Source organism: Dermacentor albipictus, chromosome 7 (assembly GCF_038994185.2).
Source record: "Dermacentor albipictus isolate Rhodes 1998 colony chromosome 7, USDA_Dalb.pri_finalv2, whole genome shotgun sequence".
In the NCBI taxonomy this organism is placed as follows: Eukaryota; Metazoa; Arthropoda; class Arachnida; order Ixodida; family Ixodidae; genus Dermacentor; species Dermacentor albipictus.
This window is the reverse complement of record NC_091827.1, coordinates 113,980,654-113,999,332: the sequence shown is the minus strand read 5'-3', so window position 1 is coordinate 113,999,332 and position 18,679 is coordinate 113,980,654. Positions and strand designations below refer to the sequence as shown.

General features: G+C 43.3%; 1 protein-coding gene across 3 annotated transcripts in view; it reads left to right on the top strand.

The window, feature by feature from the left end:
• The window catches only part of PolQ (DNA polymerase theta), a 241,147-nt gene extending 229,583 nt beyond the window's left edge, over positions 1-11,564 (top strand). For all 3 annotated transcript variants that reach the window (XM_070522614.1, XM_070522613.1, XM_065438973.1), the window contains one exon: positions 9,866-11,564. In XM_070522614.1, the coding sequence (XP_070378715.1) occupies positions 9,866-10,041 (176 nt within the window). In that variant the 3' untranslated portion in view covers positions 10,042-11,564. The remainder of the gene's footprint in view (positions 1-9,865) is intronic.
• Positions 11,565-18,679: the final 7,115 nt, after the last annotated feature.

The window sequence follows — 18,679 nt, the reverse complement described above, 5'->3', positions numbered from 1 at the left end:
GTTCTCTTTTACTGCACTAAGCAGTTAATTGCTAGGTGTCGTGATATCCTTGTAACATCACAGCTTCTTGTAATGTCACGCTCGAAGTCACAGAAAGACTGTTTTGTGAAAGTCTCGCCATTGACTGCGCATCAGCCATTCCAGGCTGAGTGCACTGAGAGTTGTCAAGTTAAGTTCTTGCTGTTGCTTCGGCCAAGAAGAGTACAAAGTGCGAAAGGCAGAATGTCGTTGCAACCCACTACAGTAAAACTTCGTCAATTTGACTGTCCTTAATTTGGGAAAATTAGATAATTCGCACACGTCCTCTGGTCCCGGCAGACAAATGCATTATTTGATGCAATCAAACCCTTGCTAATTCGCACGTACTTGGGCGCACATCGGTAAATTCAGACAACTCTCGGACTTGGCGAGTGCAGAGCGCTGTAAATGTGTGATACAAAAGTGCAAAAACAGCGCTAGTGCCCAACCGAAACAAAGTTGCTGAGTCCACATCGACATAGCCGTCAGTGAAAATCGTACACGGAATGATGGCAATGCCGGAACGCTTCGTGCCTATTTGTGCCTTTAAAGCCTTTATCCTTGTGTTTACCGCCGCGCATAACACCGCGTTTCGCCCGTGCCTTCATAACTGTGTAGTTGCCATCCGTGATCACGTCAATAGCCACCACGGTTTCATCCACAGTGGTTATGACAAACATCTGCAGTTTCGTTTTGACACTGTGCGCGCATCGGCCGCTTGCCTTCAGAACTGCAAGGTCACCATCCGTGATCGTGTTTATAGCGGCCACGGTTCCTTCTGCAGTGGTTGCAGAGTAGTGACTTGGTATGCATGTCTACTGTGTGCCTTCATGACTGCATAGTCACAATTCACGATCGCATCAATAGCAACCACGGTTTCGTCCACAGCAGTTGCGGTAAACATTAGTAGTTTCATTCGGCTGTGTGTCTTCAAAACTGGAGAGTTGATATCCATGATTTCGTCGACAGCAGTCACGGTTTAGTCCATTACGGCAAACATTAGTTTTGTTTTGACTCATTGCAAAGCTGTTCAGAATAAAGAGCACTGGCTACGTCGCTATGCATGGATGATGTGTTGGGGACCAGCTCACTGAAGAAAAAAACAATCGGGATATGCACACGGCAGCGATAAACAGGTCTCAGATGGAGACGCGCACCACGGCCAAGCTGCGAAAGAAGTTGTGACACCTTTGATGCAGCGAGTACTAATCAGTCACGAGATAAGTGCAAATTCCACACTGATCTTGTGCAATATAGAAACAGGATTTGTTCATTATCCAGTAAATCATCATGCTGACATCATAATAACTTGTTTGTTTTCTTGATACCCTCGATAATGAAACATTTGGTTCATTCGGTCAGCTTTTTTTCCCCTTGAAATCCAATTTAACAAGGTTTTACTATATCATCAACAACACAAACAAAGTGTCAACAAACTGAATGTTCTATAAAGGTTTAGTAATTGCCCACCCGTCACACGTTTCCATGGCAGCACCGAGTTGTGCCACAATTACGCTGGCTCGGGCTGTGTAAATATCTAAAGCAACGATAGCAACCCCCGAGTGATCTGTCCGCCCTCCAGGCTTGAATAGCCATTGTGCGGCTTCAGCATGCAATGCTTGCTCACCTGTGAGGTCACATCTTCGTCGCTGCCAGACTGCGCTGAAGCGGGGTGCTTGTGCAGTTCGATTATGATTTCGTGCTTCAGAAGGCCTATTTTGATACCCCCTTCAGCCATCGATTATGTCCTGAAAGTTTAAATTTGCCACACTTCTTGCATCTCCAGAATCCTGAAAAGCATACAGCTGCAGAACGGATTAAACATTTTCAATTCTTCGGTGAGTTTTGTCAACTTTACAGAATGTGGACTCCATGCAAGATATATAAACGGGAATGTGAGATTTGCCCTGCCGAGAACGTAATTTGAAGAAATAAATAAAAGTGAGTGAGGTAAACTGGGTGCCCAGCACCTCGCGTATGGCCAGCTGTGAAACTTATTTGCATTGTTTCTGTTATACATTTCATCATTACAAAGGCTGCAATGCATTAATATCCAGTTTTTGCACAGTAGTAACCTCGATACCCCACAAACCATGCACTACATTCTAATTCGGTCATCGTTGTCCTACTCTATGATGCCATATTGGATGCGTACAATTGTGACATTGATACGAGTGTAATGTAAGAAACTTGCTTGAATGGTGTTGCAAAGCCCCTTTAAGGCAGGTGTGATGCTTTCGTTCTATCTTCCTTTTTCACCTTGTTGTCATTGTGCCTCCTCCGCTTTCTTGCAATTGCTTTTTATAATCTTGCAACAGACGTTAGTGACATTGGTACTCATTTTCTTTTCTTTTTTCTTTCACTCTTTTTGTTAGGGCAGTCTCAAATTACTGGAAGGAAATGAACTGCTTGCTGTTCATATGGTTTATTTGCTCTTGAAAGGGCTGACATGTGAAGACCTCTCACGTGCACTACACATTCAGGCACCTATCAATGCGCAGTGCAAACAACTGGAATTAATTGATGTAAAGAGAAACAGATGTATCATATTACAATCCAAACTGCCTTGACCGATAACAAAGCCATGTGACAGCGTCCTTGTCAAATGTATTGCAGTACAACCTCATTCATACATTTTAGAAAAAAAAATGTGAGAGAAAAACATACTACCCGAGAAAATTACAATGTGAAGTCACAAAAAAATTTGGCAAACTCAACCATAGTTGACATTTACCGTATTTACACGATTATAAGCCGACTAGACTGTAAGTCAACCCCCCCATATCGAAGGCGACAGGAAAGAAAAAGCATACCCAAGGGTGCATTCGATAACGAAAATTCATTGGTAGCTGGCTTGGTCACTGGACTACTTGTCCTCACTTGTGCCATTGTCCTCACTAGTTCTGCCATCGTCGTCGCTGCTAAGATCGTCGTCGTCCAGCGAAATTCCACACTTGGCAAATGACCACACCACAACATCTTGTGGAACAGCAGCCCACGCCGAATGCATCCAACTACACACAGCCGTCAGGGAGGCTCTTTTGACAGGTCCAGTTGGCGCAAGTTTGCGGTCTTCTGCCACCAGTCACTCATACTCACGGCGGAGCAGGTCCTTAAAAGGTGAAGATCCGGGCTTGTTATGGCACGAGACTTTGACACACGCTGAGCTAGTGGGGCCCAAGAAGCCCATGACACACAATGTCATTTTTGTGACTTTGGCAAGCTTACATTGTGCTTCTCAAATTCAGCCTGGGTCAGCGGTTTCTTCGGGCAGGGCGTTTTGGCAGCAAGTTTTGGCATGGGACACGCATCGTCATTCTTGCGGTTTTGGCAAGCTTACGGGGGCACTCCTCAAATTTGGCCTGGGTCAGTGGCTTCGGGCAGGGCGTTTTGAGGGCAAGTTTGGCATGCTCATACAGTGTGAATAGTGGCACAAGACATCGACACGCGCCCAACTGGTGGGGCCCAGGCAGCCCGAGACACACACTGTCATCTTTGTGGCTTCAGCAAACTTACCTATGGCTCCTCAAATGGGACCTGGGTCAGCGACGTTTTTCCAGCAGGGTGTTTTGGTGCCAAACTTTGACATGCTCACTCGGTATGAATTCTTGTGGCACGAGATGCCGACACGCGTAACTTGGGGAGGCTTGAGCGGCCCGACATGTGCGTTGTCGTTTCTCAGTTGTGTAGTGTTGTCATGAGCCATTAAAGGAAGAAAGAAAGAAGAACAAAAAGCAGAAGATAAGAAGAAAACAAGAAGACACGAGGGGTCAATGGCAGAAATAAAGAAAAAAAAGAAAATAGAAAATAAGAGCCTACAAATAAAATTAATTCAATATGAACGCAGAAGAAGCCCAAAAGTGCATGCGCAGCTACGTGGCCAATGGGAGGAGGGACACGTAGCCGAAGAGAGCGGCCCAGCTACGCTCTGGGACGAAGGCGGGGAGAAGGGGCTGGAGGCCGAACTGGACGGGTGGATCGCGGAGATGGCGGCAACCCAGTGGAAGCAGTTCTTCAGCTGCCGCGGCCACGACCCACGAGCTGAGTGGACCTCCCACCAGAAGCCACAGCGACAGGCTGACGGCCCCGCTTCCTGGGTTCCCTGCGGCTACGATTCACAGCTTGCAGAGTTGACCGGCCGATCCAGGCGCAGGTCACTCCACCCTCCTGAGCCCCCTGACCAGGCCAACCCTGGACCGAACGTCGGACACAGCGACGTAAAGTCTATGACGCATCGGTGGGCCCAACGACATGTCGTCGGAAGCAGCGACAACGAGGTGACGTGACCACGTCAATAGACTTTATGTAAATATTTTCAACTTCATAATACATCGTGTGTGAGGACTTAAGACAATATTTTCAACTAACTAGCTTTGTATATAGTTTGTCGTATGTTAGGGTTTTGCCATTGGGTTGGCAACGTGTGCTTTCTGAATATATGTATTTTTCTTATGCTCATGCCCCATAAAGGCTTTTCCTAACTCAAACGTTCCTCGCGTCATGTTTACCACCCTGAGACCGTGACAAATATATTTTGTCACGATCCGTGTCCAAAAAACTGCTTCTTAGAAAAAAATTGAACTGCTGCGAAAACAAAAATGAAGTCCTCCTACTTCACGACCGATGGCGAAGTGTGTCCATGAGTGGCGCGGTAGGTCTCGAAAGCGGCGTTCCAAACATTTTATAGCGGGAAGCCATTCTTGCTTCCTACTTTGATGATTGCAAAACACCGGAGCATGTTCAAAAATCACCACCTTGAGCAAAGGAGCAAACTGCTTAGAAAATAGACATGGTTCTCTTCGTTCACGTCCGATAACGCAGTGTGTCCGTGAGTGGGGCGGAAGGTTTCTCAAGCGGCCTCTCAAACCTTCGTTAGCAGGCTAACAATGCACAATGGATGCGGTGCTGAAAGAGTTAAATGGTCCCTCGCCAGGCCCCATAGCAAATTCTGGTTGTATCCTGGAATTCGTTACATGTCCTCTAGGGAGCGTTCTGTTGGAAAAAAAATTTCAAATTGGCTCATTAATAGCCGAGATGGAAACGTTTCAGTGTCGCAAACCCATGATTTCAGGAGGCGAGCTTTACTGCAAACACAGACGCTCTCTCCAATTGCCCTGTCTAGCCTCTGCAAGCGGAATTCCTTCCTTGCATTCTCCCATACTGGACTTTGAGAGTCACGTGACAATTACGTCATGGGCCCCGCCTTCATCTTTCTTTTCTCTTTTTTGGTGCAGCACACTTCCCACTGACAGCATTGCGCGCGAGCTATTGCAATTGTCTTATTTCGTGCGGCACACGATTTTGCGCGCTGTGCACGAGGACAGCTGACTAGAGGTATAATTCAGTGCTACATGAATACTAAGGCAGACACAAGCGGATCACAGGGTGTGATCCTGCATTGGAACACAGTAGAAGTGTATGCGCATGCGACTGCATGATGTGAGAACAAGCTGATGAGTCGAAGTACACCTCTCTTTCTGCGGTGCGAAGTACAACAAAAACATGTAGACATTCTGTTTGTTTGTTTTATTATTTCTCTAAGCTTTAACTCATATATTCAAGCAACATGTTACACAAATAAGAGATGTTGCCTCAAAGAATTCTCGAAGTCACGTGTCACCACGAGTGACGTCACAGTGCAAACACATGTATGTAGGCACGCTAGCACGTGTATGCCATCCTCCGGCTTGGAGCGCAGCAGCCACGAGGAGAAAGGATACGGAATTCGGCTTCAAATTTCAGACCTTTTCGTGGCATGTAGCGATGTAACACTGTTCAGACACGATCGTTATAATGCAATGCTCTGCGCTTGTCAGCTCAAAATGGCCAGACCTGGTGAGGGGCCTTTTAAGACTACCGTAATATCCCAAGAGATAATCGACCTCAAATTGAGAGAAAATCAAGTGAAAATGTTAGGTGAGATAACTTTCAGTATGCAGTAAAAAGAAAGTTTGAAAATGTATAGCAGCCAAAGGATGAACGCGTGTTTATTAGCATTGAATTCATTCGTCGTCAAGACCATCGAATGAATAGTCATTGTCACTTTCAGACAAAAAGTCGACAACCTCCTCGCACGGTGTTTGACGTGGTTGGCGGGGCAGCGGAAGGGGGGACCGCCAAAGCTAACCACTCATGAAGCTGTCCATCTTCTGATCCATACTATAAGAAATCTTAGAGCAGATAAGATACAAATGCCAGTGCCCAAGCACAGAAGTGACACAATCGAGCCTAGTATGCTGCTAGGCCTAACTTGTACACCGCAAACACAGTACAGCTTGTATGGAAAGCGATCCGGGACATTATAGGCACGACAAGTTCGCCAAAACGTGTTTTCTATGAAAGGGAGTCAAGTGACATCGAGGTCGCAAACTTGTTTAACGAACACTTTATTAATGTGAGTGCTTCCGCAGATGACCGCACTAAAATAGCTTGCGGACATTTTGTGAAAACAGTGTCAAAATACTATATTTATGTCATCCACTGATCAATATGAGATAACTGATGTCATATTGGCCTTAAAAAAATGATTGCGCCACTGGAGCTGATATTAAACCTAGACCACATAAAGCTGTCGCGAAGATGGTAAGCATCCCCTTTATGCACATTCTCAACCTTGTTCTTTCAACTGCAGTGTTCCCAGACGCAATGAAGCTAGCCCGTGTGGCCATAATACATAAAGGTGGTTCCGTTAAAGACAAAGACCGATATCAGTGCTTCCTATCTTTGCGAAGATAGCAGAGAACATAATACATAAAAGACTTTCTGGCTTTCTGACGACAAACATTATAATATAAGTGAACAATTTGGGTTTAGGAAAAATAGGTCATCTGAACGTGCACTTCTTGAAACAAAGGAGCACAAGCTAGACAATATTGAAAGGAAAATAGTTACTCTGGGAATATTTCTGGATTTTAGAAAGGCTTTTGACTGTATCCAACATGATGTGCTCTTAAAGAAATTGCTATCGTATGGAATACGTGGCAAAGCTTGGTCTTTGATAAAAAGCTACTTAACTTCAAGAGCTTAATTTACATGCAATAAATGGCGTAAACTCTGACTTAAAATTTGTAAAATTCGGGGTACCACAGGGATCATTACTAGGACCGACGTTATTTTTATTATACATTAACAATATTGTGAACATTAACAAAAATACAAAGTTAATTACAAAGTTACAAAGAGGTAAATGAGTGGTGCAACAAGTGGCATATGCACATTAACATGAAAAAAAACGTACATATGCGTTTCTCGAGGAAAAGAACCCCTCATGACTTCTGTTACTCTTTAAATTCAACCATGATAATATCGGTTCAGGAGCACAAACATCTCGGCGTTTATTTCACACCTGTTCTTTCTTGGAGCCGTCACATTGATCATATCACAAGTAAAGCATGCCGCATTCTAGGTTTCCTGCGCAGAAATGCAAAAAAGTTGCCACTGGAGACAAAGGTATCATTGTACAAATCAAACGTCCGATCTGTTCTGGATTATGCGTGTGCTGTGTGGGATCCGTGGACGGCACGTGACGTCAACAGTTTAGAAAGAATTCAAAGCATAGCCGTTCGTTTTGTTTATTCAAACTACACTAGGAATTTCAGTGTTTCAAGAGCAAAAGAAAGCCTCAGTTGGGAGCCACTTCAGCAACGCAGGAAATATCTCAGACTGAAACTCTTTCATAACATATTCCACTCTCGAACAGGTATAAATCCCGGGAAACATTTTTCCAAGCCTGATTACATTTCTGAACGGCTTGACCATGAAAATAAGGTTAAAGAAATAGCCTGCAAAACTGAAGCGTTTAAAATGTCATTTTTCCCCAGAACCATAAGCCAATGGAACAAGCTACCATCCGATATCGCAATGATTCTATCAAATGATGTATTTTCAAACTGTATACGCCCACTGAAGTAAGTGTTTTTGTGTGTATGCGCGAGTATGACAGCATTCCGGGTATATGTTATGTATTGCCTGCTTTATTTATTTATTGGTTCTTTGTTTCCTTTCCCCCCCGCTGTAATGCCTACGGGCGCTGTGGGTATTGTGATAAATAAATAAATAAATAAAAAATTTTATACGCAGATGATACAAACGTATTCTTCTCAGGTGCTCATGTAAGAGAGGTATTTCATCGAGCTAACGAATGGCTAGCAGGTCTGGATTTATGGCTTCACTCTAATAGACTTCAATTAAACATCAGTAGAACGAAGTACTTACTCTTCCGGCCGCGAGGAAACCACCCGACTGTAAACTCGAACAATCTGTATCAGTTAGGTTTTTTGGGGTGACATTTCAAGAAAACCTTTCATGGACACCTAACGTGGACAAGCTCCTAAGTGAGCTAGGGCGAGCTGTTGGCATCTTAAATAAAGTAAGATATTACTATATCCTGTCTGCGGTGAAAAGGCAGATATACTATGCGCTCATTCATTCCCGGTTATGTTACTGTTATTAGTATGGTCAACAACAACTAAGATCAACCTAGACTGTCTTTTTTTTTTCCTTGCAAAACGAGCGGTGCGTACAACCAGAAATTTAGAACTTTCGGAAGACACTACATCCTTTTTTAAATCAAATAAAATACTGCCTATTCATAAATTATATGAATATAAACTGGCCCTAGAAATTTTGCATCAGCACCAAACAACACCTTTCCAAACCAAATATCAAGTAAAACCTGGTCCTACTGCCTACGAGAGAATGTAATACCCAGGTCACGTTCCCGTACAAAATGCGGCGATCAAAAACTAAGTTTTATGATACCAGACCTACCAAATGAATATCCGAAAATAGCGGAAGTACTTGCTACAGCTATACAGCTACCTCGGAGCAGACTTTCAGAAAAATGCTCAAACTTTTTTCTTAATACAGACTAAAATCGTTCCGGACTGATCCTAGTTGGTTTCCACTTACTCTGTGAGTCTTTGCTTTTCATTGTGAAAGTCCTATTTATTTTCTGTACCCGGATGACTGCTGCTTCGGCATACCTGCATCATGTATCTGATTGTATCTGTATTTATGTGATTGATGTGAAAAAAAAAGAAAGAAATAACAGTTATTGATGTCTAAGCTTTACCATGTCTCAAATTGCCGCTTTTCTATTCTGTACTTCTTGTTATTAATTTATGTGCTTGTGTGACCGCAGCTGCCAAGGGTGAGGAGGCCCAGTCAGGCACGTTCAGTGCCTTTTGTTGCGTCCCCCAAAGCATTTCTGTAAGGAATGTTTTGAATAAATGAATAAAGGAAGAAAGAAAACACGGAACGGAAACAAGAAAAAGGAAGAGCGCAAATGCCGAAAAAAACAAGAATTGTAATAGTGAGCCAGCTAAATATTTTCTCAGTTTATAAGTTAGAAAAGTAAAAAAATGCTTGTATGAATGGTATTGCACCTTAATAAATCACATCTGAAATGCTGAGGGCGAACAACACCTTGGGAGGGATCCGGCTGGTTGGCTCTTTGAAGATTTTGAATGCCGGGAATGGTGTTGTCGGGGGTAGGTTATTATCTATTGGTGTTTTTGAAAAACTAGAAAATTGTGCCAAAGGCAGGGGTGGGTTATCTTTGGGGGGCGGGGCATCCCTCGGGATTTTACAGTAGCCTGCATAGCACGAGGGCAGCACTCATGAGAGCATACACAAAGGGTTGTTTGTTCGATGCCACAGCCAGGGTGATGTAACATTTCTGTTCCGGTTCTATTACTTTTCGCGCTTTGCCAGAGGTCCAGGTGGTGCTATGCCTACTACATTATCAGAATGATTGGCTGGTCATGAACCGTGCATGATAAAAAGGAGTAGAAGTGATTGAAAGGAATCCTTGCGCTACACCAACCCATGCTGATCTGCCTTGCAGGTGCCTTTCTGGTCCTCCAGATGCATGATGAGCTTCTGCTCGAGGTCTGTGAGGCGGACGTGGACACAGTGTCCAGCATGGTTCGCAACGCCATGGAGGGAGCAGCTGAGCTCTCCGTGCCTCTTGTGGTGCGGCTCCGCTCTGGACCCGACTGGGCCCATCTGGATGAAGTGTAGCGAGACGAGTGATGTATAGCAGGTTGAACTGGCATGTTGAAAGTAGCGTCTTCGGTGGAGACACTCTTTGTGGCCTCCGCAACACTTGCTTTACTATGACTGCTACTGCGGTTAGTTTCAAACGGCCAAGGCTAAAAGCGTCTTTTTTTTTGTGATCTACGATAATTTAGTATATTGTTCGACCCCTCCCACCGAAGTTATTGGAGCACAGGACATAGGAAATAAAACGAAACTGGTCTACAGCCACTGCGTCCGCCCTCAGGTGGAAAAGCGCAGCAGATATTCTCTGTACCAAGGGAGGAAGTAGTGCGGACACACTTTTTTTTCATGGATCTGGGGCTCCGAAAACTTGTGTGGTCAAGTGTACATAATGTGAAGCATTTGTTGTAGTTGCGCCACTTTCGAGGTCTCTAGAAACATTGCTTTGTGATGTGTTATTCTTGCTACTGTCTGTTCTTTGACTTGGAAAACATACAGCACAACTATCTCTCATACTAGGTGACAATGCAAGTGTAGTATTGTGTGCACAGTGTGGGACGATGGTCATGGATGCACTAGATGCAGCAGTGTGTGCACGTAAACATGTCTATGAGCAATGTTGGTGCCCCTACCTATTTTGTACTGTGTGTCACTATTGTCCTTGTTGACAAGAACACCATCACAATGCATGACATCTAAGCACTTTGACAGCAGTAGTCCTTCACTGTTTCTTGTTTGAAACATATAACTCATGGTACGACATCATGTCCCAGGATATTCGTTGGCACAAAGCAGACTGGGAACAAAACATTCGCAGGCTACCTACCAACCGAGGTTTATGTAGATAATGCTATAAGTAGAGCCAATAAATCTCACTTGGTAAATGGCGCCCATCTTGCCATGTGTAGCTTAGTGTGTAAAGGTATTTAAAGATTTAAATGTACTCATACGATGCTCATATCATAGTCATCATGTTCTGTGTCATCGTGTGTTCTGTGCACCTTAAAATGCCCTGCAACATGCATGACCAGCTAGCTGTAACTAACATTTTGCTCAAGTCATATGGTATGCATTTAAATATGTTGCCAAAATCCCACTGAGCTATGCAAGAATAAATTATTTATGCAAATTTACATGACGCAATTGGCTGGGATTGGCTGATATGCAACCAGGTTGTTAAGTGGCACATATTTTGATAGGTAACTGCCATTTATTTATTACGGAAGAATGAAATCAAAGCCAGCGTTATAAAGTAAAAGTTTAAAATGTCACTAAGAAGGAGACATATGAGGGTAAACATTACTTGTTTCCACTGCCCGGTCGCCACCACATTTACAACCACAGGAGACGGTTCAATGTTTTAGCTTCTCAGTGTTACACCGAATACATGAGAGCTTGTTTTATCTTTTTAATGTTATGTGTGCCCTGTAAAAGTTCCTACCTTTACAAGGATCTTTTACTGTGATTATAAATGAGTTTTTGATTTTATTTTTCTAATCTGCACCATGTATACAATAAAAAATTTAATTCTGGTGTTTTACGTACCGAAACCAGGATACGATTATGAGGCACATTGTAGTTGGGCGACTCCGAACTAACTTTGACCACCTGGGGTTCTATAACATAAGTACATAATAAGTGCATAGTACACAGGTGTTTTTACATTTTGCCCCCATCGAAATACGGCTGCCGCAACTGGGATTCAATCCTGTGTCCTCCAGTTTAGCAGCACAGTACCAAAGCCACTACGCCACGACGACGGGTCAGGAATAAAGTAATATTATAGGGTTTGTGGTGATACTTATATCTCCTGTAGTACTTCCTTAAATAAATTATTCTTAATTTTTTTATATTGTCATTCACCACAAAGTTTGTCCTTATCTTTGCAGATTTGAGTTTACTGCTCATTAGACAATTTTATAGTCCACATCACATTACTTTAATCCTGAAGTGTTTTGGCATTGCAGTAAAACCTCGCTGATTCGTTCCTGTTATGTTTTGCCAGTTCTTGGAGTGTGAAGCACCGGTCCCATTCAGTTTCTGCACAGTCGTTTGTATTAGATTCCTATCTGTCATGTTTCTCTTCCATGGTTGTTACATCCAAAAGCTGCTACAGTGCACCACAGCCGTGGAATCATCTGTCGGTAGTGCCCGTGTTGATCACCGCACGTTGCTGCTGAAAATGGTCACTTAGGAAAGCGTGCAGTATAGTTCAGAAAAATTGCCATCGCCGTCTTAAGATCGTCACTGATCTCAACATGGCTCGCAAAGACAAAATTGGATGAAGGCACAAGGGTTCACTGTAGACCAACTTTCGCAGATGCTGTCGTGTGACCTTTGGTACGTTGCATGGTTACCTTCATCTACAAGGCTGTGAGGAAATTGAAAAAGGGGCTATGAAAGCTCTAAAAAAGGCTGTTACTATTATAGAAGATTCAACCCAAGCATCAAATGGGAATTACTAGCTTAATTTAGTGAAATGCACAGCTACAGCCACTTTAGAAAAGCGTTTAGTTTTTAACTTGACCGCCACACAGTAATCATGAGCTTTACGCAGTGGGTTTTCAATACTTTGTTGACTTCCTATTCAACTTCAAATAGGGTCTTGTGTGAGAGTAGCTTCTTTTCTCACCAGTAGGGCCACTGTAAGCTTTATCAGAAGTGTTTTCCTGGAACTTGTGCTTTTTACATGGTGACCTAAAGAACATATCAATGGAGTTTGACTGTATTTACCAAAATAGATGATCTCCCAGCATGCATCAGTCATGTTGAACTCGCTGCTCTCTGCAGTGGAATTGCAGAGTTTTGTTTGCTGCTTATTTCGTTAAAACATTCTCCCTGTGGTTATTTACAACCACAAGGCTTTAGTACAAGTCCTTACTTACAAGCTTTTGAAGCCCATACAGTTGCTTACAATATGAAATTGGTGATGAAATTTTTTTATGCTGTTTATATTTTCACCATAATGTGCTCCAAATTGTTTTCACTATATTTGGTTGGCATACTCAATTTTGCCATACTTGCACAATTTTATGCATACGTAATATTGAATTTTTCTATGCTTTCCTGCGCTGTTTTCAGTGAATATTGGTTTAACTAGCAGGATGCATGCAGTTAAATATTTTCGCTCATTGTAAAGTACTCAGCATTAATGCTTCCAGAATGAAATGTTTGTATACTAGTTTCGCTTGTATGTAGGATGACTCCTCAACCTATCATGAGTCTACAAATGTTTTACTACTTTGAATAAATTTAATGTGCTTACAATTTGCAGCAATGTCTTACTTTCTTTTGAGACTTATCAGTAATAAAAATTAAGGCCACTAGGGACATCTTAAGTAGTGATGCTTATACTCTCTTGAGTGACGCCAACGAGAACAGACATGCCCACTGGAAGTGCCTTCTCAGCACAGCAGGAGCAGTGAGCCAAAGTGATAAGTATTTTATTTTATCTTTCACTCATTTGGTTGTTGGCAGTGTTAATGAGCAACATATTTTTTTCATGCCTTTCAGTTTCTTGGTCTTTTCTATTAGATATAGGTAGGTAACGAATAATTAATTTTTCTACAAGTAGCCTGTAGTGTTATTTTTGTACGACGCATTGTGGTCGAGATAATCGTTGGTGGGAGGGACCAAAGCATGCAGTGTTCAGAGTGTAAGTGTCCCTATGCGTTGAAAGAAACGCAGCTTTTGAGTTACTAGGCGTGGCAAATGGCGTGGATTTTACCTGTATGATGTGCGTGCAACAGTCGCGACTAGGCCATCTATAGCAGGAGGTGGATAAGCTAGCTAAGCACGTTGGAAAGCTAGAAAAGGAACTCAAGAGCAAATAGAAGAAGAGGAATGAAGTAGTTCTGCTAGCCACCATTTGCTATAAACATTTGATCTTGATTTATCTTGCCTACAATCAAGATCAAATGTTTATATCACATGAATGTGCTGTGCATGAACCTAACTTACATTGCCATGTTCAACAGCACTGTGCATGTAGCTGGTGTTGGTTCTCTCAAGCTAAGCATTACTACAGCCTTTAACAACAGGTGTCATAGTATGAGAGCAGAGAAATGTATATGCAAAGACAGTTGGGCATGTTGAGACAACATCTTTTTTGTGTGTGAAAAGGTGACAGATACACAAAATGCGACAGAACACATGCACTTTCATATTTTCTCATGCACAAAAAGAAAAGCCGGAGGAATAAAGTTTCTTCACTGTGCCATAGAGACAATATGTTTGCTCTCAAAGGTAATTCTGATTCGTTGGATTTTCTCCTGTGCTGTGTTTATTTTCTTGAGTGTGCTTTAGTCTTTACACGTTAATGTTTCAAACTAGTTTTTATTTTCAGACTGAACATACCACAACTTCGTTTGACTTCCTGGTACAGGATACTTGCACTTAGCATGGAGTGATGAAGCAGAGCGGTGTACTTTTGTTAAATGTGCAGATTTGAGCAGTATAACAGCAGTTCATAATCATAAAAAAAAATGTGCGCTGAAAGTAGTGTTCTTGCCCACATTCCTCGTTGTCTAATTATGCTTGTATTGCTGTATTCTCTTCGGCAAAACCACTTATATGGGGAACTGATCATGATAAGTGCTCATAAGCATTTTAAAGAACAGCCTTGAATCCTACTCGTGCACTGGTAAAATGTATAGATGCAGTGAAATTGAAACAGAAGGCAAAATAGCAAACATTATGTGGTATTTGTCACACATGCATGTCAGCAATTTTTGCATAAAACGATATACTTAGAGCATAGTAGCACAACAAAGCACCCATCTTTCTTGTTAGGCATACATTACCACAAGCTCTTTAAAGGTGGTCACAAGAGAAATTTTGGCTTTAATGAGAAACTATATATATTAAAGGGAGCCACGAAAATGTATTGAGAAACTATGGAATGCATAGCATTTACTCAGTTCAGAGAGCCTCCACAGTTGCCATAAGGCCTTGATAGCTGTGGACGAGGGAACAGTTGTAGCCCTATTTGGAGCATGAGAAATGATCATTAAGATTGAAACATGAGTAATAGCTCATAATGCAATTAAGAAATCTTGCTATATCTTTAAAAAAGAGGCAGTGAACTGTAATTAGTGTCACAATTTCCTTTTCTTTTTACTTCATTTGGGTTGAATATACTGATTGTTGTAACACAAGAAAGCAAAGAGGGTGAAGCATATTAGAAAAATGGTAGTCTGTTTTTATATTCTGCCTTCTCTACATTTAGAGTTCAGTAAAGTTAACTTGGGAAGCTACAATGAAGACATTTCTTGAGCCTGTATGGTGCATAACAGCGGCAATCGCCAACCTAACTGCTTGGGTTTACAGTACCTTATTTGTACTGTATACCTTTTAAGTGCTGAGCTGTTGGAAAATTGATTAAGTTGACCAACAAGATGAACAAGTAGTTTACTGAGTAAAAACATGGAGAAGGGTGGAAAGATAGGACAGAGCACAGGGGATGTATTCCATGTCCACCTAATGGAAACGTCCATTTCATCTGCTGCTGAAGTTCTGATTGGCTGGGCTGGAGTATGCGAGAAGGAAACAGGCTCCCCCAGCTAATTAGCACTTCAGCAGAAGATGATATGGACATGTCCACTAGGTGAATACTTAGAGCTATTTAGTAGAGTACTTCTGTAAGCAACATGCCTGCTATGCCATCCTTGCTTTCAATGTCTGTCTTAGTCAGTAAAAATGTGAAAGAACCAGGTTTGTGCATGAGTGAGTGAGTGAGTAAAGACTTTATTGAAAAACAAGGCACTATTGACGGATGACCTTGCTGTTATGTAGCCACGAGCCCCTGGGCCTGGGCAGCTTCTTCAGCTCTTTCGATGACCTTGGACTGCAGGTCAGGGTCGGAGCTGAGCAACACGGTCTCCCACTGCTCAGTTTGACTTATTTCGTGATTTGTGATTTTCGGCTGGGTACGACCACATAATATGCAATAGATCCGCTTTTTGCTTACAATGCTTACATGTATTAGGGTATTGGTCCGGGTAGTAGTAGTGATAGGCTACGGGGTTGGGGTGGGTGTTCGTCTGAAGTCGTCTCCAAGCTACTTCTTGTCGCTTGTTAAGCGATTTGTGTGCTGGCGGGTACACTGCCCTGGCTAACCTGTAGTGCTGGGTCATTTCCTGGTAACTGACCATGCGATCCCTCTCTGATCCTAGCGTGAGCCGTCCAGGTGCTCGGTTGGCGAGTCCTCGAGCGGCGGTGTGGGCGGCATCGTTGCCGGGTAGGGTGGAGTGTGCTGGTGCCCAAATGATCTGGATTGGTCTAGGGTGTTGGTTGGTGTCTACTATGTGTTTTACGGGAGCCGAGAGCCGACCTTTCGCAAAATTGCGTACTGCTGCTCTGGAACCGCTAATGATGTAATGACAATGTGTGGAGGCTATTGCCAGAGCGATAGCCGCCTCTTCCGCTGTTTTGGAGCTTCTGGTGCGAATTGAACCACCAGCGCGTATTTGACCTGAGGAGTTCACCACTGCAAGAGACATACAGTTTCGTTCTATGTATTCTGCTGCGTCGACATCGATTACGTCTTTGAAGGCGTGGAATTTCTTATGTAGGGTTTTGGACCGCTCGTCCCTCCTTTCCTTGTGGAATTCGGGGTGCATGTTTTTAGGGAGGGGATTAATTTTGAGATGGCGCCTCTGATCGTGAGGAGTGTCTACTTTATGCTTTGCATCGACTCGTAGTTGATACCGAGATTCTGGAGGATGTTTCGCCCGGCGGCACTCTGAGCTAGCCTTTCGTATTGAGATATAAGGTGCGCTTCTATAAGTTCATCGAGGGTGTTGTGCACACCTAAGGCTAGCAATTGAACGTTGGCCGTTCTTATAGGTAGCCCAAGAGCCTGTTTATAGGCCCTCCGGATAATTCCCTCTATTTTCTCTCTCTCAGCCGCTTTGAGGCAGAGGTACAGGGTGATGTAGGTGATGCGGCTGAGAACGAAGGCTTGTACCAACCTTATGAGGTTGGCTTCTTTCATGCCAGAGTGTCGGGTGGAAATTCTTGAAATGAGTCGCATCGTCTGCTGAACGCATGCTTCTAGTTTATGAATTGTGTTGCCGTTGCGTCCGTGAGCTTGTATGAAGAGGCCTAGTACACGGATGGTGGTCACTACCGGGATCGCGCCTCCTCCGGCTGTCACAGTGATTTCTGGGGGTGGCACAGTGTCAGATTTGCGGTTTGTAGGGGCTCTGAGTAGGAAGAGTTCTGATTTTTGCGGGGAGCAGGCGAGGCCTTTGTCAGTAATGTACTTTTCAACCGTGTCTACAGCTTGTTGCAGCGTGGTTTCTATATCTCCATCGCTACCTTTAACCACCCACAGCGTGATGTCGCCGGCATACAGACTGTGGTGTAGATCTGGAATCTGATTAAGTTGTTCCGGTAATCGGATCATGACTAAATTAAAGAGGAAGGGGGATAAGACTGATCCCTGCGGTGTGCCACGACTTCCAAGAGGGATCTTGTCCGATTGTAGTTCTCCTATTCTTAGTTCGGCTGTGCGGTGGTTGAGGAAATCTTTGATGTATTTGTAGGTCCTCTGGCCCACACCTAGGTACTGCAGATTCTCTAGTATAGCCTAATGCGCTGCGTTGTCAGAGGCTTTTGTAAGATCAAGGCCCAGGACAGCCCGGGTACCATTCTTGGGTATGTGGTCCAGAACTTGATGTTTAACCCTTTACTGCACCTTGTTGCATTTACGCAACATTCTGATGAACGGCATTAAAAACCGCAGCGAAGTAAGTTTGGAGCTGCCTGCACACGTTGTTGCATGTCCGCAACATTGGTCTGTAAAACGCGCCACCTTGTGCTGCAATCTGTGCTAATCCTTCGCATCTTCTACCAAAACAAACGTGGCGGAGGCTGCGCGTGCCCGCGAGCAGTGATATAGGTAAGTTTTACAAATTGTAAATGTATTTCTCCATAAGACAAAGCGCAAAAAAAATTCTTACGCTATGCTCCACATCCTTCTCACTCTGTAGGTTCAAAAAAACATTGTCATTTCGCAAGAGTTTGTTGCTGGCGACAGAACATTGCTATGTTGCACAAATGCAACAACGTGTATATGGTTTATTTTCTTCGGAAAAGTGAAATGGCTCCGAAACGCTGGTATGGCCCAGCAATTCTTCCTGATAGTGAAGGAAGTGGCTATTCAATTAGTCACGACAGCCACGCGTGTAAGTCCGTTTCGATTCAATATGTGGACAGGATGTTCTCTTGTCGAATTTCCTTTTTTCTTTTCAACAGTACGCTGTGCCTCCGCACGTTGCCGTGTCACGTCGTCACGGGCACAGCTTTACGTCTGTGCTTCGATGTTCTACATTTTGACAATAACCCGAAAGCACTGCATTGTTTCCTGTCTGGACGGGAATCTGCATGACGTACTGCACGAAGTGTGGGAACCACCTGTGCTTCACAAGCGTGTACAAGTGCTTCTTTTTGTTACACACTAAATCATAGGTGCACCAATGATTGTCTCGTGCAAATAAGCATCTGAGTATGAATCGCACTAAATCTATCTTTTACTATCAACTTCTTCTTTATTTGCACATTGTTGCAAATATGCAACATACCCTTTTTCTGCAAATTGAAACCACAGACATTCGCTAAAGTAAGTTCCCATGGGAGTACAAGTACTGTTATGCTT